This window comes from Crassostrea angulata, chromosome 6 (genome assembly GCF_025612915.1).
Source record: "Crassostrea angulata isolate pt1a10 chromosome 6, ASM2561291v2, whole genome shotgun sequence".
NCBI lineage: Eukaryota > Metazoa > Mollusca > Bivalvia > Ostreida > Ostreidae > Magallana > Magallana angulata.
In genome coordinates, this window is record NC_069116.1 from 25,534,138 (window position 1) to 25,552,768 (window position 18,631).

General features: G+C 34.9%; 2 protein-coding genes across 5 annotated transcripts; both read right to left on the minus strand.

The window, feature by feature from the left end:
* Positions 1-165: 165 nt before the first annotated feature.
* On the minus strand, positions 166-11,689 carry LOC128187820 (transcription initiation factor TFIID subunit 10-like). Of its 2 annotated transcripts, none has more exons than XM_052858431.1 (5): positions 11,545-11,689; positions 1,297-1,439; positions 1,102-1,166; positions 747-855; positions 166-396 (listed from the first exon to the last, which is right to left on the minus strand). In XM_052858431.1, the coding sequence occupies exons 1-5, from the start codon at positions 11,558-11,560 to the stop codon at positions 307-309; spliced, it is 423 nt and encodes a 140-aa protein (XP_052714391.1). In that variant the 5' UTR covers positions 11,561-11,689; the 3' UTR covers positions 166-306. The 2 variants fall into 2 exon arrangements, with proteins under 2 accessions (XP_052714391.1, XP_052714392.1); XM_052858432.1 differs by lacking the exon at positions 11,545-11,689 and adding an exon at positions 1,544-1,698.
* Positions 2,396-7,712, minus strand: LOC128187819 (chloride intracellular channel protein 4-like). 3 transcript variants are annotated; one of them, XM_052858427.1, is made up of 2 exons: positions 7,057-7,712; positions 2,396-5,228 (listed from the first exon to the last, which is right to left on the minus strand). In XM_052858427.1, the coding sequence occupies exon 2, from the start codon at positions 5,109-5,111 to the stop codon at positions 4,341-4,343; it is 771 nt and encodes a 256-aa protein (XP_052714387.1). In that variant the 5' UTR covers positions 5,112-5,228; positions 7,057-7,712; the 3' UTR covers positions 2,396-4,340. The 3 variants fall into 3 exon arrangements, with proteins under 3 accessions (XP_052714387.1, XP_052714388.1, XP_052714389.1); XM_052858428.1 differs by lacking the exon at positions 7,057-7,712 and adding an exon at positions 5,627-6,989; XM_052858429.1 differs by lacking the exon at positions 7,057-7,712 and adding an exon at positions 5,336-5,568.
* Positions 11,690-18,631: the final 6,942 nt, after the last annotated feature.

An 18,631-nucleotide genomic window follows, 5' to 3' on the forward strand; every position in this document is an offset into this window, starting at 1 on the left:
AATAACGTAAAAATGTCACTAATTTAATAGTACAATAGCTGAAAAGTGTGTATATATTAGATCTTAATTGGATTTTATCACGCCCCAGCCAAAATTTTCACCTCATAAAACTTAAAGAATGATTCCTTATTCCTTAATACATGTACAATATTTTCACCACAACCGTACAGTTTATTGACTTTTATTCGTAAAAACAATTATATCCTTGTAATATCACTTGGAACACAAACAATATGATAAAATGAAAAAAAATCCTCCAAAATGAATCATGTATTCTAATAATTTCACATCCTTTTTCACACGACTTCAGATGAAATAAGCAGGCTTCTTGACATTGATGCCATATTCTGCCAAGGCTGGTGTCAAATCGTCCATTGACAATATCAGTTTCTTATCCTGAAATTCACATAAATTCAAGTGAATATTGAACTGAATTTTGCCGTGATAAAAACTACATACAGAACCATTTTTACAAGACTTTGGACTTTCGGTAGGATGTAATTAAATTTTTCTTTGCATCAAAACAGGTTAAAAATGACACTGGTTTCGAGTGAAATATGCATAGATTGCGTAGTCTTTGCCCAGAAGCCAGACAAATCTTGTTGATTCAAAAGAGCCATGGTTGAGTGGCCAGCAGGGAAATAGACAGGTCTTGTCATATTGCTGTTTGACACAACTACCCAAAATCCAAGCTCTTGTTAAAATAGTTCTATATACATTAATGTAGGCTTTATTGCTATGCTTACCTTTCCTTTGTTCTTGGACTGTACGGTACCCTTCATTTTACAATGCTGCAGCGCATCGTTAGCAATATCAGATATGAATTTTTGGGCAGCAATGGAGATCAGCCGTGTTCTGCATAATATACACGTAATAATGGTACTGAGAATTCAAAAACCGATATGGATTAATTAAATTACATTGAATATATAATGAACATTTGAATTTTTCAAAAATTTACAATTTTTGACTCAAAGTGAAATTTAAAGATTCTTGTGATAAAACCAAGCCGATGTTGATATATGGCTTCCAGAAGACGGGTAAATGTAAAACAGATGTAGAGAGCAAAGAACAGCAACTCGTACAGGCATAATCACTTACATTCGCGGGTCTGAAGCTTCGAAGCCAGCTCGGTTCAGATAAAAGGCAGTGACAGAGTCCGGAATCTTCAAGAATAAAGAAATGAATGACACGTTTTTTAACAACCACCATGATATTAAAGTAACAAAGAGCGAGATGGGAGAGTAATCATCATTATGAGGCTTTAGCAATTAGCTTAGTGGGGTGCTGTGTTACCGTGGGAGCATAGTCCTCCAACTGCTGTACAAAGTCCGTTAGGGGAACTCCCGCCGTTTTTTCCTGGGTGGGCGTGACGGCAGATGCAGCACTAGGGGTCATCCCTGAAGGTGTCCCACCCCCCGTCATCTGTCCTGTGTCATCTGAAGAAAAATCAAACCAGTTTCAATCATTATGCCACATATTTACATACCTTGAGTGCACTCGGCAGAAAAACATTCACCCCTTTTAACGAGATCCAACTTACTCAGTTTAAACATTGTGTAATCCTACATGTACACTCAGAACTGTGCTAACTATATATCCTCAGTAGTAATTGTATATTGTCTTTAATGCCACCGCATGTTTATCTCATTGTAAGAAGGAAACAACAGGATTGGTTAATAATGTGAATTCTAATTACATGTACAACCAGATATAGGATGTGCCTGATTAAAAAATTCCCGCTGTGCTAAGTACGCATAAAGGAAATAGAAACCGAAATGCATTTATTTATGCATCTTAAAATAAATATTTCCTCTTATGATCTGTACAATGTTTTTGGTGACAAATTTCCTGAAATTAAAGTAAGAATGAGGATAATTTTCAAGCAAATTTAATTTATTCAAAATTGATTGATGTTTGTAGTAAAACATTATCTTCTAGTGCGTATCAACTGTTGTTTACATTTCCTTTAATAGTTTCAGCTGCACAGTAACTTGTCACACTTTAATCAATATTAGCTTCGTTTATACACGGTATGGAAACTTGCACGTTTGAGAATGCAAATTTTATTTCTTGGGAGCAAAAATCGATTCTCAAAGATAACGAATAAACGAAAATGACCCATCTCGCCTTTATTGTCAATATTTACGACTGACATTTTTTCTCGTCAGTTATTAACAAAACAATGTAAGATGCACGGATCTAGATTTCCCGCCTTTGTGCGTTCAAGAAATAATTTTGTTTTGCTGGGGAATTGAGGGTCTGGGACCCATTTTCTGTGACTTTAATATGTAAATTTGACAAGTTTGAATTTTTCAGGGGGGGAGGGGTCAGGGCCCTCTTGACCCCCCCCCCCTCCCCGGATCCGCACGTGAACAAAGGAACAATATTCAGCAGAAATTATAGCACTTTATTTTTAAACATTCACAAATACAATTTTTATAAACCAATCAAAAGAACTGAACTGCACAGCAAAGCTTATGGTAACAGAAGTGCCTTGCATTTATAATCATTTTGAAAAAAAAAATCATTGTTCGCTGGGCAAACAAATGACTGAAATTTCCACTTGTCGGCCAGTTGTCGCATGTCTATTAATTTACAATCCACAACAACTTTATCTTGGTAACTATGAATTCAGGTAAAATAGGCGACCAGTCTACAACTTCTTGAATGATTTATTAGGTATTCATGACACACTGTAGAAACATAAAAAGTTCTAATCCAACTTTTAATACAGAAGACTTAATTTTTTTTCTTAGACTTTAAACACATGGGATACTCATGCGTTATGATATTTGTATAAAAGCTACATTGTCTTCGATATGGCTGACAATTATATATTTACAAACAAGAGTTTTGCTGCAGTAGTTGTAAATCATACAGAGAACTATTAACCAACACAACAATCAAAATAATAGTTAAAAGTGTACAAGTAGTTACTGGATGAAAATAAAAGACTAGTAGAGTAAAATATGATGACTAGCTAATCTAATAAAATTAGTGGTAACATTGGCATGCAAAAGACTATAAGTTTGTCTGTGACAATTTTTGTTTGCTGATAATTTTCATTCCCTTCTAACAGCATAGTGAAAATTTTTTGAAATAATTTTGTATTGTAGTCATTAACATCCTAAATATAAAAGATACATTATTATATTTATAAATACATATGCATACTAGTAATACAATCAAAGATATGGTTTGAGAGAAATGTTAATGCCCATTATATGGTTTTACAAAACAGAAAACTTATAGCCTCCAAAAGACAGTACATATATAATTATATACTTTAAAACTAAAATAAATTTGTACCTAAAAACACTAAAAGCAACACAACCACATAAAAAAGCAAACATAATTGTAAAATATTGATTCATAATAATGTATATATTGTAAAAATAACTGAAAATCAGATAAAATATGGCAAGACAGCAGCATAATGAGTTGAAATTGACCCAAAAACAATATTGCTACATTGTAAACACAAAACAACTACATTCCTTGAAAAATATTGCAATCAAAGTCAAAGAACACCAGATTAAATAAATCTGAATTTTTTTTTGATTCATAAAAAAACAAAGGGATTTGCTTATTATATTATTGTATTAGGGTTTTTTGTCAATTGTACCCAATAAAGCACGACACTACAAAACCATTATCTCTAAAAGCGTGCTGGAGTAAATTTCTTCTTATAATGCAAGAAAGAAAATAAAAAAACAAGGACAAGAATAGGATCGATGATGCACTGTCACCATCTACACTGTTAAATGCAAACACTGGTATGTGTGGAGAAGTCATTGAATGCACTGCTTCATAATCACTCTGTACCCAACAGAGGCACTTCTCTGATTAAAACTAATTCTATTAAATCCTGTAATAGGTAATGAATTTAGATCAGGGGGTAATCACCTCCCCTGATGATAGTGGTTGGCAACAAGTGGAAAATGTCAAAATATGCCCCAGAGGGCAGATGTTATCTAATCGAGCTCACTAATGTCAAGCAGAATTCCAACCATCCCAGTCAAACAATCCATTTGCATCTTCCTTCAATCCAATCGGTATTAATCATGGTGCATTTCTGTGCTGTGATTAAGATGATTTCAATTGAGTTTGGTTTGTGTCTCTCTCAAGTTTGTCTTGATTTGTAGACAGTGCAGGCATGCCTTGCAGCTCCCTAACAGGCAACACATATACAAGGTTCTGCAAACTTAAAACAATATATTCAGAGTAATGCATGCTTGCATATATTTAGTTTGCTTACATAAATGCACAATACATTCAGAGAGCAGTTATATCATTTATGTACAATAAAGAAACTGCAAAACGTAAATAGTACATCATCACTCTCCATTTGTTGACACTACATCTGGAACATTCATTGAAAACTGGGGTTCAACATATCCATCCATTGTGTAAATTTTCTTCTTTGATTCGGACAAGGGGGGAATTCCAGCTTTGGACTCCCATTCATGAACTATTTCCTGGTCTGACGGACAGGTTTTTCGGAAAGTGTCGTTTTCATAGGCCATTTTCAAATATTTCCAAAGCCCGACCATATCATCTGGAATTTCGAAATCTTTAAATGCTTTTGCAGCTACCCGAATGTGTTGAAATTTTGGTAACATTAAACAATCAAGATGACACAGCTCATCTCTGCACATGAATTTGTTAGTATTGGTTTCTAAGTAGTCATTTACTGCCTGCAACTCTTTCAAGAGAGCCTCTGGTCCATGGCTAACCTGCTTGATGTAGTAGGAAAACTTTGCAAAGACGTCTAAACAGACGCTGTGTGCAGTCATGTTATCATACTTCAAAGATGGAAATGGGAAATGCTCATCAATGTACTGCAAGATTTCATCATTATCCACCAAAATTTCATCATTATGTTTGAGGACTGGAAGTCGATTTGCTAATCGTTTGAAATCTGGAGGTGGTCTGGCCATGTTGATGGTGATGACATCATAAGTCAGGGTTCCATGCTTAGCTTTGATATCCAGAATCATGTAAAACCTTTGACAGAAGACATTGGCTCCATAGCTTTCTCCATCTTTTCCAGCCTTCACATAAAGTTCTACATGATTAGAAGGCATGGATTCTGACTGTCCATTCATGATGAAATTAAGTTCCCAAAAAAAACACCTAAATGGAAAGTTTCGAAAATCTTCACTGAGAAATGTGTTAGTGGTCCTGGTTCATCATTTCACAAAGGAATGATGATTGTACTAAACCTGCAGAAAAAGAGAGAAAACAGAGTTAAGTGGTCATTCAAATGAAAGTTACAGCTGACAACCAATAAAAATTGCTTTAAAACAGGAAAAGTAAATGCTACTGCCACCTCATAAAAGAATGCCTTCATTACATCTCAATTTAGCTTTCCTGAAGACATATTTTATCATTCAAAGGATAAGAAAGTTTGCTGAAGATAAACATCGTAATTTGGTGACATTCCATAAAATCATGGCAGCTTGCCATTAGTACATCTACACAGATTTGGGTAAAAAGTCCTTCAAAACAACAACAAATGCATTCTCTTCTCTGAACTGCTGTATTCAAATTTCTACAGAAACATTTGCACCTTTTCATATATATAACCTCAAGTGTAAAGGTTTCTAACAAAAGTAATTACTCTGAAATTCATGGAGCCAGCAGGAATGAAGATAGGGCTTGTGATATCTCAACCAAAATATAATATGAAACTTCATCAAACACAGGAAACCCGAGTCACACAAACAAGTGCCACATATGATGGGCCCCACACTGGTGTAAGGTTCTTAACTCCCAACAGATGTACAAAATCACTGAAAATCCCAACTGTCCATAATGAGCATGCACAAGATTTCGGCAGAACAGTAACTCAACGAAAGATACAAAATGTCTATATACGTAATGTATGCAGAATCATGCAACCACCTTCAGCTCCACTTGATTCTTTTCTATCTCTGACAAGGATAGGGGCCATTTCCTAAAGTTACATTTTTATCTTAATGAGATTATTCAAAGGTGTAGCCATTTGAGTCATATCAATGTTTAAACTGAGAGTTTCTACACAGTTTACGTTTTAAGATCTGAAGGATAACAAACATTACCTGCTAAGTTAAACTCTCTCCCTATTTGTTTATGGTCATACAATTATAAACATAGCTCTTGGGAAATTATTTTCCAGCTAAAACTTATGATAAAAGTAGCAACATCAGTCCGAGGGAAAACATGTCTCCCAGCTGATGAATTGCAAGCAGTTTTTTTATACAGTCAAAATGAGAAGTGCTGTGTTTTGACAATTATTCTAGTCTGAATATAAGACAAAACACACACACACATTCAATTATTTGGACGAAAAATCAATGATCACCCAACCAGAATCTTTTCCATTAAATACAGCAGCTGGACAAGACAATATAAGAGGGCTCAGAGAATAACAAGAGAATCTTATAAACAGTGATAAATCAATCAACACAGGTGCCCCAGGAGAAACAAAGCAGTCTAGAGGAATAAGAAGCAATAACATATAGCTACTCATTGAATAATGTAGGTAAATTCTGTAATGATACAAACTGTATGCATGAATAGGTACAAAATACTTAAGAATTAAGTTTAAGATTTTTTTTAATGAAAAACGACATCTGAGCAACATGTTATTTGTGAATAATTACATGTACATGTACAGTTTTGTAACGGATGAAACATAATCCAAATACCAAGTGATGATGGAACTATAAAGGAATGTCCTTGAGACATATAATCATGAGGCTCAGGAAGATCTGGCAACCTATGAGATACTACAGGCTAAGAATCATCTCCCTGAATAGACAGGTTAACTTTTGGTAGAGAAACACTCCCTTCTAGCTGCAGACTACACAAATACAGACCACTTAATTCAAAGATCTGTGATGATGAAAATCAATACACACACTTGTACCAAAATAGCTTTGAGCAATAAGTAGTACAATGTACCGTTCTCACATTAATCAATTATGTATATTTTCATCTACTACAACTTAACAGAAATATAAGATTCTCTACAAGAAGATAAAGAGAAAATAAATAGAGGAAACTTACAGCTTTTATGGTCAGCATGAAGTGGCTGGAATTTAAATCTCCAATATCCTAGGCTGTTGCGGAGAAACTTGGATCACACCCAGTCTGAGTGAGTCTACCAGTAAAACTACCTGTTCGATACCACAAGTTTTTCCCGCCTTATCAAAATACACAGGTTTATATATAAAGATGTATAAATCAATTTCTCTCAGTCCATCAATCAAATCGACATTCTGCTCGGGTCACAGTCAAACTGGCGCACACAGATCCAATTCACATAATACACGCATAATGTATATGTACTCAGGAACAGGGGTGCCTCCTTTACTTGTGAGGGCAGTGAAAGTCAAGTATGGCTGCCTTCAGAATCCCTCACTGCTTACTGCGTCTCTGATGAATTAATGCCTGATGGCTGTCTGCTCCCTCAGTGGCTGTGTGCTGTTCTGTCAGCAAGATAGGCATGTGCAGCTAGCAAGCTGGATTTCAAAATTTATAATTAGATCCACTTCTATTGGATCCACTCCTTTGATTGTGCACTGGTTGTGTTTAGTTGTACACATGCTGAGTTAATCTGCACACATTGCCAAGAAGTCGAATCATGCTGATTTAATCTGCTGTGTTTTTTTTTAATCCAATTTGGTTTTTTTTTAGTAAACAGCATGTATCTGCATCTTTATTAATCTTTCAAAAGACGATTTTTGACCATAAAAATTAGACTATATATATATATATATATATATATATATATATATATATATATATATATATATATATATATATATATATATATAATGCATTTTTTAAATATACATTATGAAAGTACCAACATAAAAATTGTTTATATTTTTAAAGAAGTTGCATATATATATATAAACCGGTATGTATGAAAAAGCAATATTCATGTACCAGTAAATATTTAAGATTTCTAAAATATTTACCATGCATGTAGCATAAAATTGCTGCTGTATTAAAGTGCATGTCTGTTCACAAATCATACACATTTATATGTAATCTATATGTAGTTATACATGCATGTACACCAATGTAAATATATTCTAAGAATTAATGCTCACAAAGCTCATATTGTATGCCATTAATTAACGTCACTGATTTACAAAGTCATAACTCATTCAAATCTTAATAATAAAGGAATTGCATGTGTTTCTATACATAAACCTTTCACTGCATGATCCAACCCATAGTTTCTTTAATACATATCAAAGTTTTCCCAATCTCGTCCATATACAAATATGGAAAAGCAATTAATGGGCCAAACTTTCAATGGGCCAACACCTTGTTTACTGATATGGCATCCTACACACCATTTTTGGAAATAACAATTTCCCACCTACAATTTCTTATTCTAAGGTAACCCCTTATTATTTTTACTTGGATAGAAAAAAATGTCTAAATCAGAACATGTTCATTTCACACCTACATCTTCCCATCTTAGCCAAGAAGAACCCCCCCCCCATTCAATGTTGACCATGTTTGACTTAAATCGATAGCAGTTCAAAAGAGAAACTATATAGATGTCGAACTGTTTACACAGACCATTCCTAAGTTGTGGGGAGGGGTTGTAAATTCCAACACCGAATGCCCATACACCCAATATTCACTTCTTATCGGGAGGAAATCTGGTTCCTTCACAAAGAATCCATAATAAGACCTCGGAGGCGTTGGCAGTCAATCAAAACAAGGAATCATAATCTGACAGATAGGCCAAAAGTTTTGACCAATATCAGGACCCCCTGTCAAATCAAATACGCCTGGTCATTGAAAAGGTAATTAATGATACGTCCCTTTTTTTTAACTCAGTAGAGTACAGGCGTTTTTGGACCCACTTATCAAACTCATCCTAACATGTATAAAAAAAATAAACTATAGTATACAGGTGTTTTTGGACCCGCCAACCCAGTTACCAAACTCATCCTAACATACAGAAAAAAACTATTGTTTCGTAATTTTTTTGCTCTAACTATTATTTTCAATTTAGGTTTTAAGTTAAAATACTTCAGCCATTTTAAAAACCAAATAAGCGTTATTGAATTGATTTGTTAATTCAAAAAAAATTATACAATAAATTATTGTGTATAATTTTTAAAGAATGTAATTATATGTATGTACAACCCTTAACTCAAATGCATGTGCTTTATCTTTGAGCTAAAGTTCTGAAATAACTGCACCTGTCAATTTGTAAAGCAAAGTCAAACAACGTCTGCCCACACAGCATATCTCAGGCTATAGCAACACTTCATATCATGGTTTTGTGACAAACTTTGGATCAATCAATTCGAGGCTATAAGATTACTCTTGCTGGGTCAGCAATTACTGCATCTTTTGAAGAAGCTTTGAAAGTCCTATGTGCATGCAGTCTTTGTGTGTTCCTAGTTTCATAGAAAGTCTGCTTTGAAAAAACACTTTTTAAATATCAACGTTTAAGAGTCCAAAGTGCAATTTGACTTTATAGCCAAAATGACACAATATTCATAATTACGTACCACAAGTTTTACTTAGGAATTTTAAAACTGCTTGGTCCACTTTAATGTCAGGTTTTGTGTACACTTTTAAATAATGGTTCTGCTGAGTATGTGTTTAATGATAGACATTGCAGTAATTTCCCCAGTAAATTAAGTCATATTTCAATGAGAAAATAATTACAAAATTTGTTTACAAAACAAACTTTACATAAAAGGGAACCGCCTTATTTCGCCCCTTGTCAAATTTCGCCCAAATGTCGAGGTGGGTATGAGTATGATTGTATTATGACTGTGACATTTGCTTTAAATAGAGGTCATAATGTTTTGGCAGATCCAAAATAAACCTGTATACATTTTTTACACTTATTTTTTTGAAGTTTGTTTTGTTTCAAATTGATGCATAATATGCAGGTTGAATAAAACCAATCAATCTGGGGATGAGACCAAATGGTTTCCTTTTCTAAACATATCCATGATGCATTTTTTGTGTTCCTAAAAAGAAATTATTTCTATTTACTTTGAATATTTCTAACTTTAAAAGGAGACCAATTTTGCTGATGTAAATTGGTGAAAGTCTATAATTTTTTCAGACAATTGGTTTGTATGGAAAATTATTTGATACTGTAATAGCCAAAAAATTAAACCAAACAGATTTAAGAATTGTGAGTTAATTTCTTTGAGGAAAAGTATATTTTCCAGTAATATAAGATATGATTTTTAATGTTTTATCTCTACAGAAACAAACTGCCTGTGTCAACATAACAAATATTTGATATTTGAGAGTTATTCCCCTTGCATAGTCTGTATCTTGAATGATCCTTCAGTATAGAATGTTCAACCTACTATGATACTTTTATGATACATATTTATCATATTTATACTATGAAGTATGAATCCGCAATGCATGTTCCTTCCTTGGTGAGAAACAAAAATTTAAATTTTCTGATAACCAGGCTTTTCAAGTTCTTCACATTGCAAATAAAACAGTCACATTTGCTACCAGACATTTGATTTTGCGACTCCAAATTTTAAAAGAATTTTCAAAGCATTTTCATAACTGAGACAATTCTAGCCTGCAATCGTCTGTTATCTGATAGGGATTGAAGTTTTAAGTTAGATTCATTTTTTAACAAGAGCTTGGACTTTAGGTAGTTGTGCCAAACAGCAATGTGATGCAGGCCTGTCTATTTCAATGCTGGCCACTCTGCCATGGGACTTTGAAATCAACACAATTTGTCAGGAATGTCAGGAATTTGAGCTCTAATTACCGGTACGCAATTTATGCATATTTTATGCATCAGTGTCATATTCAACTTGCTTTGATGCAATGTAAAATCCCCATAAACTTTGTATTTTGGCTTGTGTATCGAGATTGCGGCCTGAATCGGTGGAGGGAGGGGGTGTTAAAAACAGATAATCTGGACAATTTTCATATTAGTAAATGAACGTACTTATGTAGTTTGAGCACAAATGTACATCTATTTATGATAATTGAAATATCAAGCGAAAAGGGGTGGAAGCAAAAACTAGGGACAGAGTACAGTGTATAAACAAATCTTTTTAACACTGTTTTTTTCACAAGATTTTGACACAATCTGAGCAACAGCAAGGGGTGTAAATAGCTATACTATATACCTTGTTTTGTTGGTGTTCAGATTTTGTGTCACAATCTGTGAAGCTAAAAAAAGGGGGTGGTAATTGGTATAATATTTACCCGGGTTCCACCTTTTTGGTGTTCAGATTTTGTGACATAATCTTCAACTTAAAAAAGTGTATCTATAGATCTATAACCCCTTTTCTTTATTGCTTCGATAGCGTCAAAACCTTGTGTTAATTTTGACGTTTTCAGAATTTCCTCCATCCCTATTATATGAATATCATGATTATAAACTTCAATAAACTCAAAGAATACATTTTTAATGTTTTCTATTACATGTCTATCGCTTAAATGAAAATTATTTGTATATTTAAAACAATTCATTCATTCAATTGACCATAAACAAGGAGATAAAATAAAAGTAAAACTAACCTGATTCTGCATTCATTGTTTATCTGACCCAGCAGCGTTTGTAAAACTCAATTTGATTGGTTAATGCAGTTAATCCTAAAACTTAAAACGATATCTGTAAATCTAAAATATCCGGCGCTAAAAGTTTTATGAATGTATTACTGATAAATTCAGAACTTGAATTGCGAGGGTCGTTTAAATTTTACAGAAACTTTTTGAATAGAAAAAATATTTGATGTCATAAATAAATACATGTCAAAGTCATACTCGCCGAGATAATTTTTTTTTTAACAAAAAATATACACAAGATCGAAAAAAACCCCACCAAAATACACCAGGGTATTCATATATTTATTCCTCACATTCTATATGTAAATGTAATTATATAAACTTAAATGTTTTAATTAAGTTATATTAGTTATATTCTATATAATGATTTACTAGTAATAAAGACAACACACACTGTAAACAACCAACACTACCTAACATCGGTGAATATGAAATTCCTTGACTTAATTCATGATACAATATGTAGCAACCTAGAACAAATAGTCTCCTTCCCAACTAGAAAAGATCATGTGTTAGACTTGTTCATGACCAATAGACCATCAGTAGTCAATAGATGTGAGCCTCTACCAGGAATCGTTGATCATGACATTGTCTACATTGACATCACAGCTAGCAAAGATAAACAAGCTTACCCAGCGCAAAATAAACTTGTGGGAAAAGGCAGATAACACCAAACTGGAAGAATTGACGAGAAGTATAAACACCGATTTTCACTCAAAATTCCACCCAATGATCCCTATCCAGGAAAAGTGGGGCTTCATTAAAAAGAACTTACTGAAGATCTTAGAGGATAGTGTAACATCAAAACGCTCGTCCAAGCGTGGATAACAAGAGATATAAGAGATTATCAAGACGAAAGAAAAGGAGCTTTTTCAAAGCACGGAACACCAACAATAAGGCCGACATCAAAAGATACCAACGTCTTAAAAAATTAGCAGGAAAAGAATGTAAAACAGCCTATAAGAACTATATCGAGAATACGATCGGCCCTGATTTAACGAACAACCTAAAACGGTTCTGCAGCTTCATAAAGAGCAAACGATGTGAAACAACAGGAGTTGCTCCAGTCGGAGACTCAGATGGCCTAACATACTCAGACGGGGAGTCCAAAGCAAACATCTTAATTAAACCAACAGTTCTCCTCAGTCTTTAACAGCGATGAAGACGTGAGCACAATCCCAGATAAAGGGTCAAGTCCACACCCTGCCATGGATAACATCACAGTGACAGAGAACGGAGTGTGTAAACTGCTACGTAACCTGAACATCCATAAAGCAAGTGGCCCAGATGAAATACCAACTCGACTTATTTTAAAAGGAACAAGCAGAGAACTTAGCTCCAATGTTTACAACATTCTTCCAGGCCTCCATTACACAAGGAAAACTAGTAAAACGTAGTTCCAATCTTCAAACGAGAGGCCCATGGGCCACATCGCTCACCTGAGGAACAATAGGTATGATAAAATCAGCTTAATGGAGTCATAATACAAACAATCTGGACAATGTACAATAATACATGTAGATCCTGTATAAATAAAATTCATTTTCCCCCTGGATATTCTTATGTTTATAATCATTAGTCCCTTTTCTAACAGGATGATTTTAGAGTTATATCACATGTTGAGTATTGCAGTCCTCAAAAAGATCCTTTATATTTGTTTATCTATGGGATATTAAGCTACATCAAACTCTGAACCTTCTTGTGAGGCCGAAGAATTGTCCTGGAGCCAAAGTCTTAACAATTATAAAGAATCATCTATCTGATTACTTTCTGAGAAGAAGATTTTTAAAGATCTACTATATATTCCAATGTAAAACTTTAACCCCCCCCCCCAATGTGGCCTCACCCTACCCCCAGGGATCATGATTTTCACAACTTTGAATCTACACTGCCTGAGGATATTTCCACACAAGTTTCAGCTTTCCTGGCTGATTAGTTTCTGAGAAGAAGAATTTTAAAGTTTTACTAAATATATTCCTATGTAAAACTTCGACCCTCCATTGTGCCGCACCCTTCCCCCAGGGATCATGATTTTCACAACTTTGAATCTGCACTACCTGAGGATGCTTCCACATAAGTTTCAGCTTTCCTGGCTGATTAGTTTCTGAGAGGAAGATTTTTAAAGATTTACTCTATATATTCCTATGTAAAACTTCGACCCCCATTGTGGCACCACCCTACCCCCGGGGGGGTCATGATTTTCACAACTTTGAATCTACACTACCTGAGGATGCTTCCACACAAGTTTCAGCTTTCCTGGCTGATTAGTTTCTGAGAGGAAGATTTTTAAATATTTACTCTATATATTCCTATGTAAAACTTCGACCCCCATTGTGGCCCCACCCTACCCCCGGGGGTCATGATTTTCACAACTTTGAATCTACACTACCTGGGGATGCTGCCACGCAAGTTTCAGCTTTCCTGGCTGATTAGTTTCTGAGAGGAAGATTTTTAAAGATTTACTCTATATATTCCTATGTAAAACTTCGACCCCCATTGTGGCACCACCCTACCCCCGGGGGTCATGATTTTCACAACTTTGAATCTACACTACCTGAGGATGCTGCCACGCAAGTTTCAGCTTTCCTGGCTGATTAGTTTCTGAGAGGAAGATTTTTAAAGATTTACTCTATATATTCCTATGTAAAACTTCGACCCCCATTGTGGCCCCACCCTACCCCCGGGGGTCATGATTTTCACAACTTTGAATCTACACTACCTGAGGATGCTGCCACGCAAGTTTCAGCTTTCCTGGCTGATTAGTTTCTGAGAGGAAGATTTTTAAAGATTTACTCTATATATTCCTATGTAAAACTTCGACCCCCATTGTGGCCCCACCCTACCCCCGGGGGTCATGTTTTTCACAACTGTGAATCTACACTACCTGAGGATGCTGCCACGCAAGTTACAGCTTTCCTGTCTGATTAGTTTTTGAGAGAAAGATTTTTAAATATTTACTCTATATATTCCTATGTAAAACAACTTTGACCCCCCATTGTGGCCCCACCCTACCCCCGGGGGTCATGAATTTCACAACTTTGAATCTACTCTACCTGAGGATGCTTCCACACAAGTTTCAGCTTTCCTGGCTGATCAGTTTCTGAGAGGAAGATTTTTAAATATTTACTCTATATATTCCTATGTAAAACTTCGACCCCCATTGTGGCCCCACCCTACCCCCAGGGATCATGAATTTCACAACTTTGAATTGACACTACCTGAGGATGCTTCCACACAAGTTTCAGCTTTCCTGGCTTTCTGGTTCTTGAGAAGAAGATTTTTGAAAATTTCTCGAAATTTTTGATTAATTTCTAATTATCTCCCCTTGCAAACAAGTGTGGCCCTTAATGTTCACAACTTTGAATCCCCTTTGCCTAAGGATGGTTTGTGCCAAGTTTGGTTGAAATTGGCCCAGTAGTGCTTGAGAAGATGTTGAAAATGTGAAAAGTTGACGGACAGACGGACGACAGACAAAATGTGATCAGAATAGCTCACTTGAGCTTTCAGCTCAGGTGAGCTAAAAAGGAGAAAAGTGTAAAGCTGACAACTATACAGACCTGTTTCTCTCACAGTAGTGAGATCATATGATACAATATATGATATTGTAACATATGATATGACATATCGTGTTATACATTATTAGATTTGATCACATAATACAATATCATAAAATGATAATATTCAAATATGATACAATACAGTATCATATGATACAATATCATATCACATCATACATTACAATATTGTAACATATTATATTATACGAATACAACCCTTTTATGAGGTTGATTCATAGCTATATCGACTTCACAGAAAAGCATATTGACCGAGCACGAAGTCGATATATCTATGGATCGACCTTATATTATGAAAGGGCTATATTTGTATAGTATCATTTAAAACAATAGTGTATCATATCATACAATTTTATATCAGAAGAATCATGTTATATGACATTTAATAACAAACACATCTTTCAAGCAGGTTTGAGTGAGGTGGGAATTTTTTTTTTAGCAGATCAGACTTTGCATCTGAAGCTACCACTGTGATTCTTTTACATGTATATTATAGTTAAATCAATCATTCAAGTTTGAAATAGTACTTTTATCTATTAAATATACGACCTGTTCCAAAAAACTAAACCTCATTCAGCATCCGAAACCTATGGCTCAGATTCATCATTTAAGCCTGTCAGGTGCATCAGTATCACATGAGCAAGATTGATGAAGTTAGGACCAGTACATGTAATTACTAAGATATAATCATCAGAGGGCACCTGCTCCAAAAACTTTAACCAGCTCTAGAAACCTTATTAATAACCTTCTCCAGCATCCAAAATCTATGGCTCAGATTCAGCATCCAAGCCTGTCAGGTGCATCAGCATCATAAGATGCACCATCCATGCAAGTTTGGTTAAGTTAGGACCAGTGGTAACTTTGAAATGGCAATCAAATGGTACCTGCTCAAAAAACGTTAGCCTTTTCAAAAAACCTTAACCCCCCCCCCCCCTCAGCAACTTAAATTCATGGCCCCGATTCAGTATCCATGTCTAGGTTCAGATGCATCATCCATGCAAGTTTGGTGAAGATAGGACAAGTAGTAACTTAGATACAAGACCTGCAACAAAACCTTAACCAGTATCAGACGCCGACACCAGAAGTAAAGTATAAGCCCCCCCCCCCCCCCCCCCCCCCACTTCATCTCGGTGAGCTAAAAAGGATTGTTTTCACACATTGTGTCCCTTTTCAATTTTGTTCTTAAATAAAAAATTTGAGAGTTTTTCATGATTACTTTGGACATGTTTGGAATCATTACGCATTGAGAGAAGAAAAAAAAGAATACAGCGACAAGAGTGCCAAAAACAACTATCCTAAAATTTGATTTGAATGGGAATTTACATGACTGTAGCCTAGATATTTTCAGAAGTTATAATAAAACTGTATTTATTGAGACAGACAATTGTATGTAACTCTGAAATCAGTTGACGTCGTTTGTTCTAAATTACGTTGCTAATTAACGTTTCGGATATTTGTAACATTTTTTTTTACTAGTATTCAAACCTCACGCATTCTCTACCACCAGGCACGTACGTAGCATCGTTTTTTGAAAGGGGAATGAATGTATCCAAAATTTCGACAAGCAAAAAAAAATAATTTTAAGTTTTCTGTACTTAATTTTTTTTAAGGAATCTACCGGTATGTCACAAGACGAAGTTTCATATATTTTGTTAAATTGTTTGTATTGCTAGAATTAATTGACTACATGTATCACCAAAGCTGTGTCTATATTTTTTCAATCTTCAGGAAGGCGTGGGGTGTTCTGTAGATTTGCATAACAATGAGCCAATATTCAATTAGCTGTAGTATCAGCATTTACTAAACTTTGTTGCTTGACCCCTTTTATTTAGTAAAAAATCTTTCTACTGGAATTTGATTGTTTGGGAAATTCATAACAACACACACCGTATATGAATTATAATATTTATTCATGATGTGAATTATATAAATATATATATTGAAAATAATAAGCAATGCCACCAACACTAAACAACCTGTAGAGTTAACATATTAACAATGCGGTGCAGGGCATTCACATAATTCTTATAGCTCCAAAGCGTGTGGGATGGGAACACTTAAACAACAAGAGGCCCATGGGCCACATCGCTCACCTGAACAGCAGTTCCTTGTAACATTACATTTCGTAGCATACGCTTTTTCTATTTTAAACATTGAACCCCTTTCTGGGGACCCAGTTATGGTCCAAGGTTTATGGTTGGCTTGAACAACATAAATAGTAACATAGGAATGAAAATGTGAAGCACTGCGGTGGGACCGCACGTACACAACCTGAAAAACTGAACATAGCAGAGTTCCACTTCAAGAGGAATAACTCTCAGACTGTACAGAACACAAGAAAGATAACTCTTGGTTCAACTACATTAGAGTTTACACAATTTGAGGATCATTGCATAGTAATCTCACAAACTGTAGCATTATAGTTCTCGAGAAAAACTTTTTAAAAACATTTTCAATATATCCTTCTATATGTTAAACTTTGAACCCCTCTTGGGGCCACATTATTAGTCCAGTGCTAAAGTTTTAATTATTTGGAATCTACATTATTTAAGGATGCTTGCCTAGTTATCTCACAAGCTGAAGCATTATAGTTCCCTAGAAAAAGATTTTTCAACATTTTCCCTCTATATTTCTATGCTAAACTTTGAACACCTCTTGGGGCCCCAGTATTAGATTGAGACCACGGCTTTTATAATTACGAATCTACACTATTTGAGGGTGCTGACGTAGTTATCTGACAAATTGATGCATTGTAGTTCTCAAAAAGAAGATTTTTAAACATTTTCCATATATACCGGTACTTCTACATTTAACTTTAAACCCATCTTGGGTCTCTAGTATTAGTCCAGGGGTCACTATTTTAAAACTGTCGAACCTTCATTATACAAGGTTGTATGCATGATAGTAATCTCACAAATTGAAGCATTGTAGTTCTCGAGAAGAAGATTTTTTAACATGTTACCTTTATATTTCTTTAATAAATTTTGACCCCATCTTGGGGCCCCAGTATTGGTCCGGGGGTCACAATTTTACCAATTAGGAATCTACATAAGCAAAGGATGCATGCAAAGAAATTCCACAAACTAAAACATTGTAGTTCTTGAGAAGAAAATTTTTAAACTTTTCCTTTATGTTTTTTAAAATGTTTAAATTTTGAACCCCTCTTGGTGCCCATCAATTGTCCGGGAGTTACAATTTTTTGAATCTACATTATTTTAGGATGTACATGTATGCATAGTAATATCCCAAACAGTTGCACTATAGTTCTTGAGAAGAAGATTTTAAAACATTTTCCTACATATGTTAAAATCTAAACCCCTACTGGGGCCCCAATTTTTGTTTGGGGGTCACGATTTTTACAATCTTCACTATGTATACAACCTTTTGTGTATGTATTGGCATTTTTGGTGAAGTGGTTCTTGAGAAGAAAATTTTTAAACATTTTTCATATGTAGTTCTATGTT

What these genes read in the sequence shown, in the direction of transcription:
- LOC128187820 (XM_052858431.1), bottom strand. An exon ending in TGGAGGACTATGCTCCCACG is followed by an intron (nt 1,167 to 1,296) that starts GTAACACAGCAC and finishes TTATTCTTGAAG; the next exon opens with ATTCCGGACTCTGTCACTGC. An exon ending in GAAGCTTCAGACCCGCGAAT is followed by an intron (nt 856 to 1,101) that starts GTAAGTGATTAT and finishes TATATTATGCAG; the next exon opens with AACACGGCTGATCTCCATTG.
- LOC128187819 (XM_052858427.1), bottom strand. Translation starts at nt 5,111, where the DNA reads ATGAATGGACAGTCAGAATCCATGCCTTCTAATCATGTAGAACTTTAT.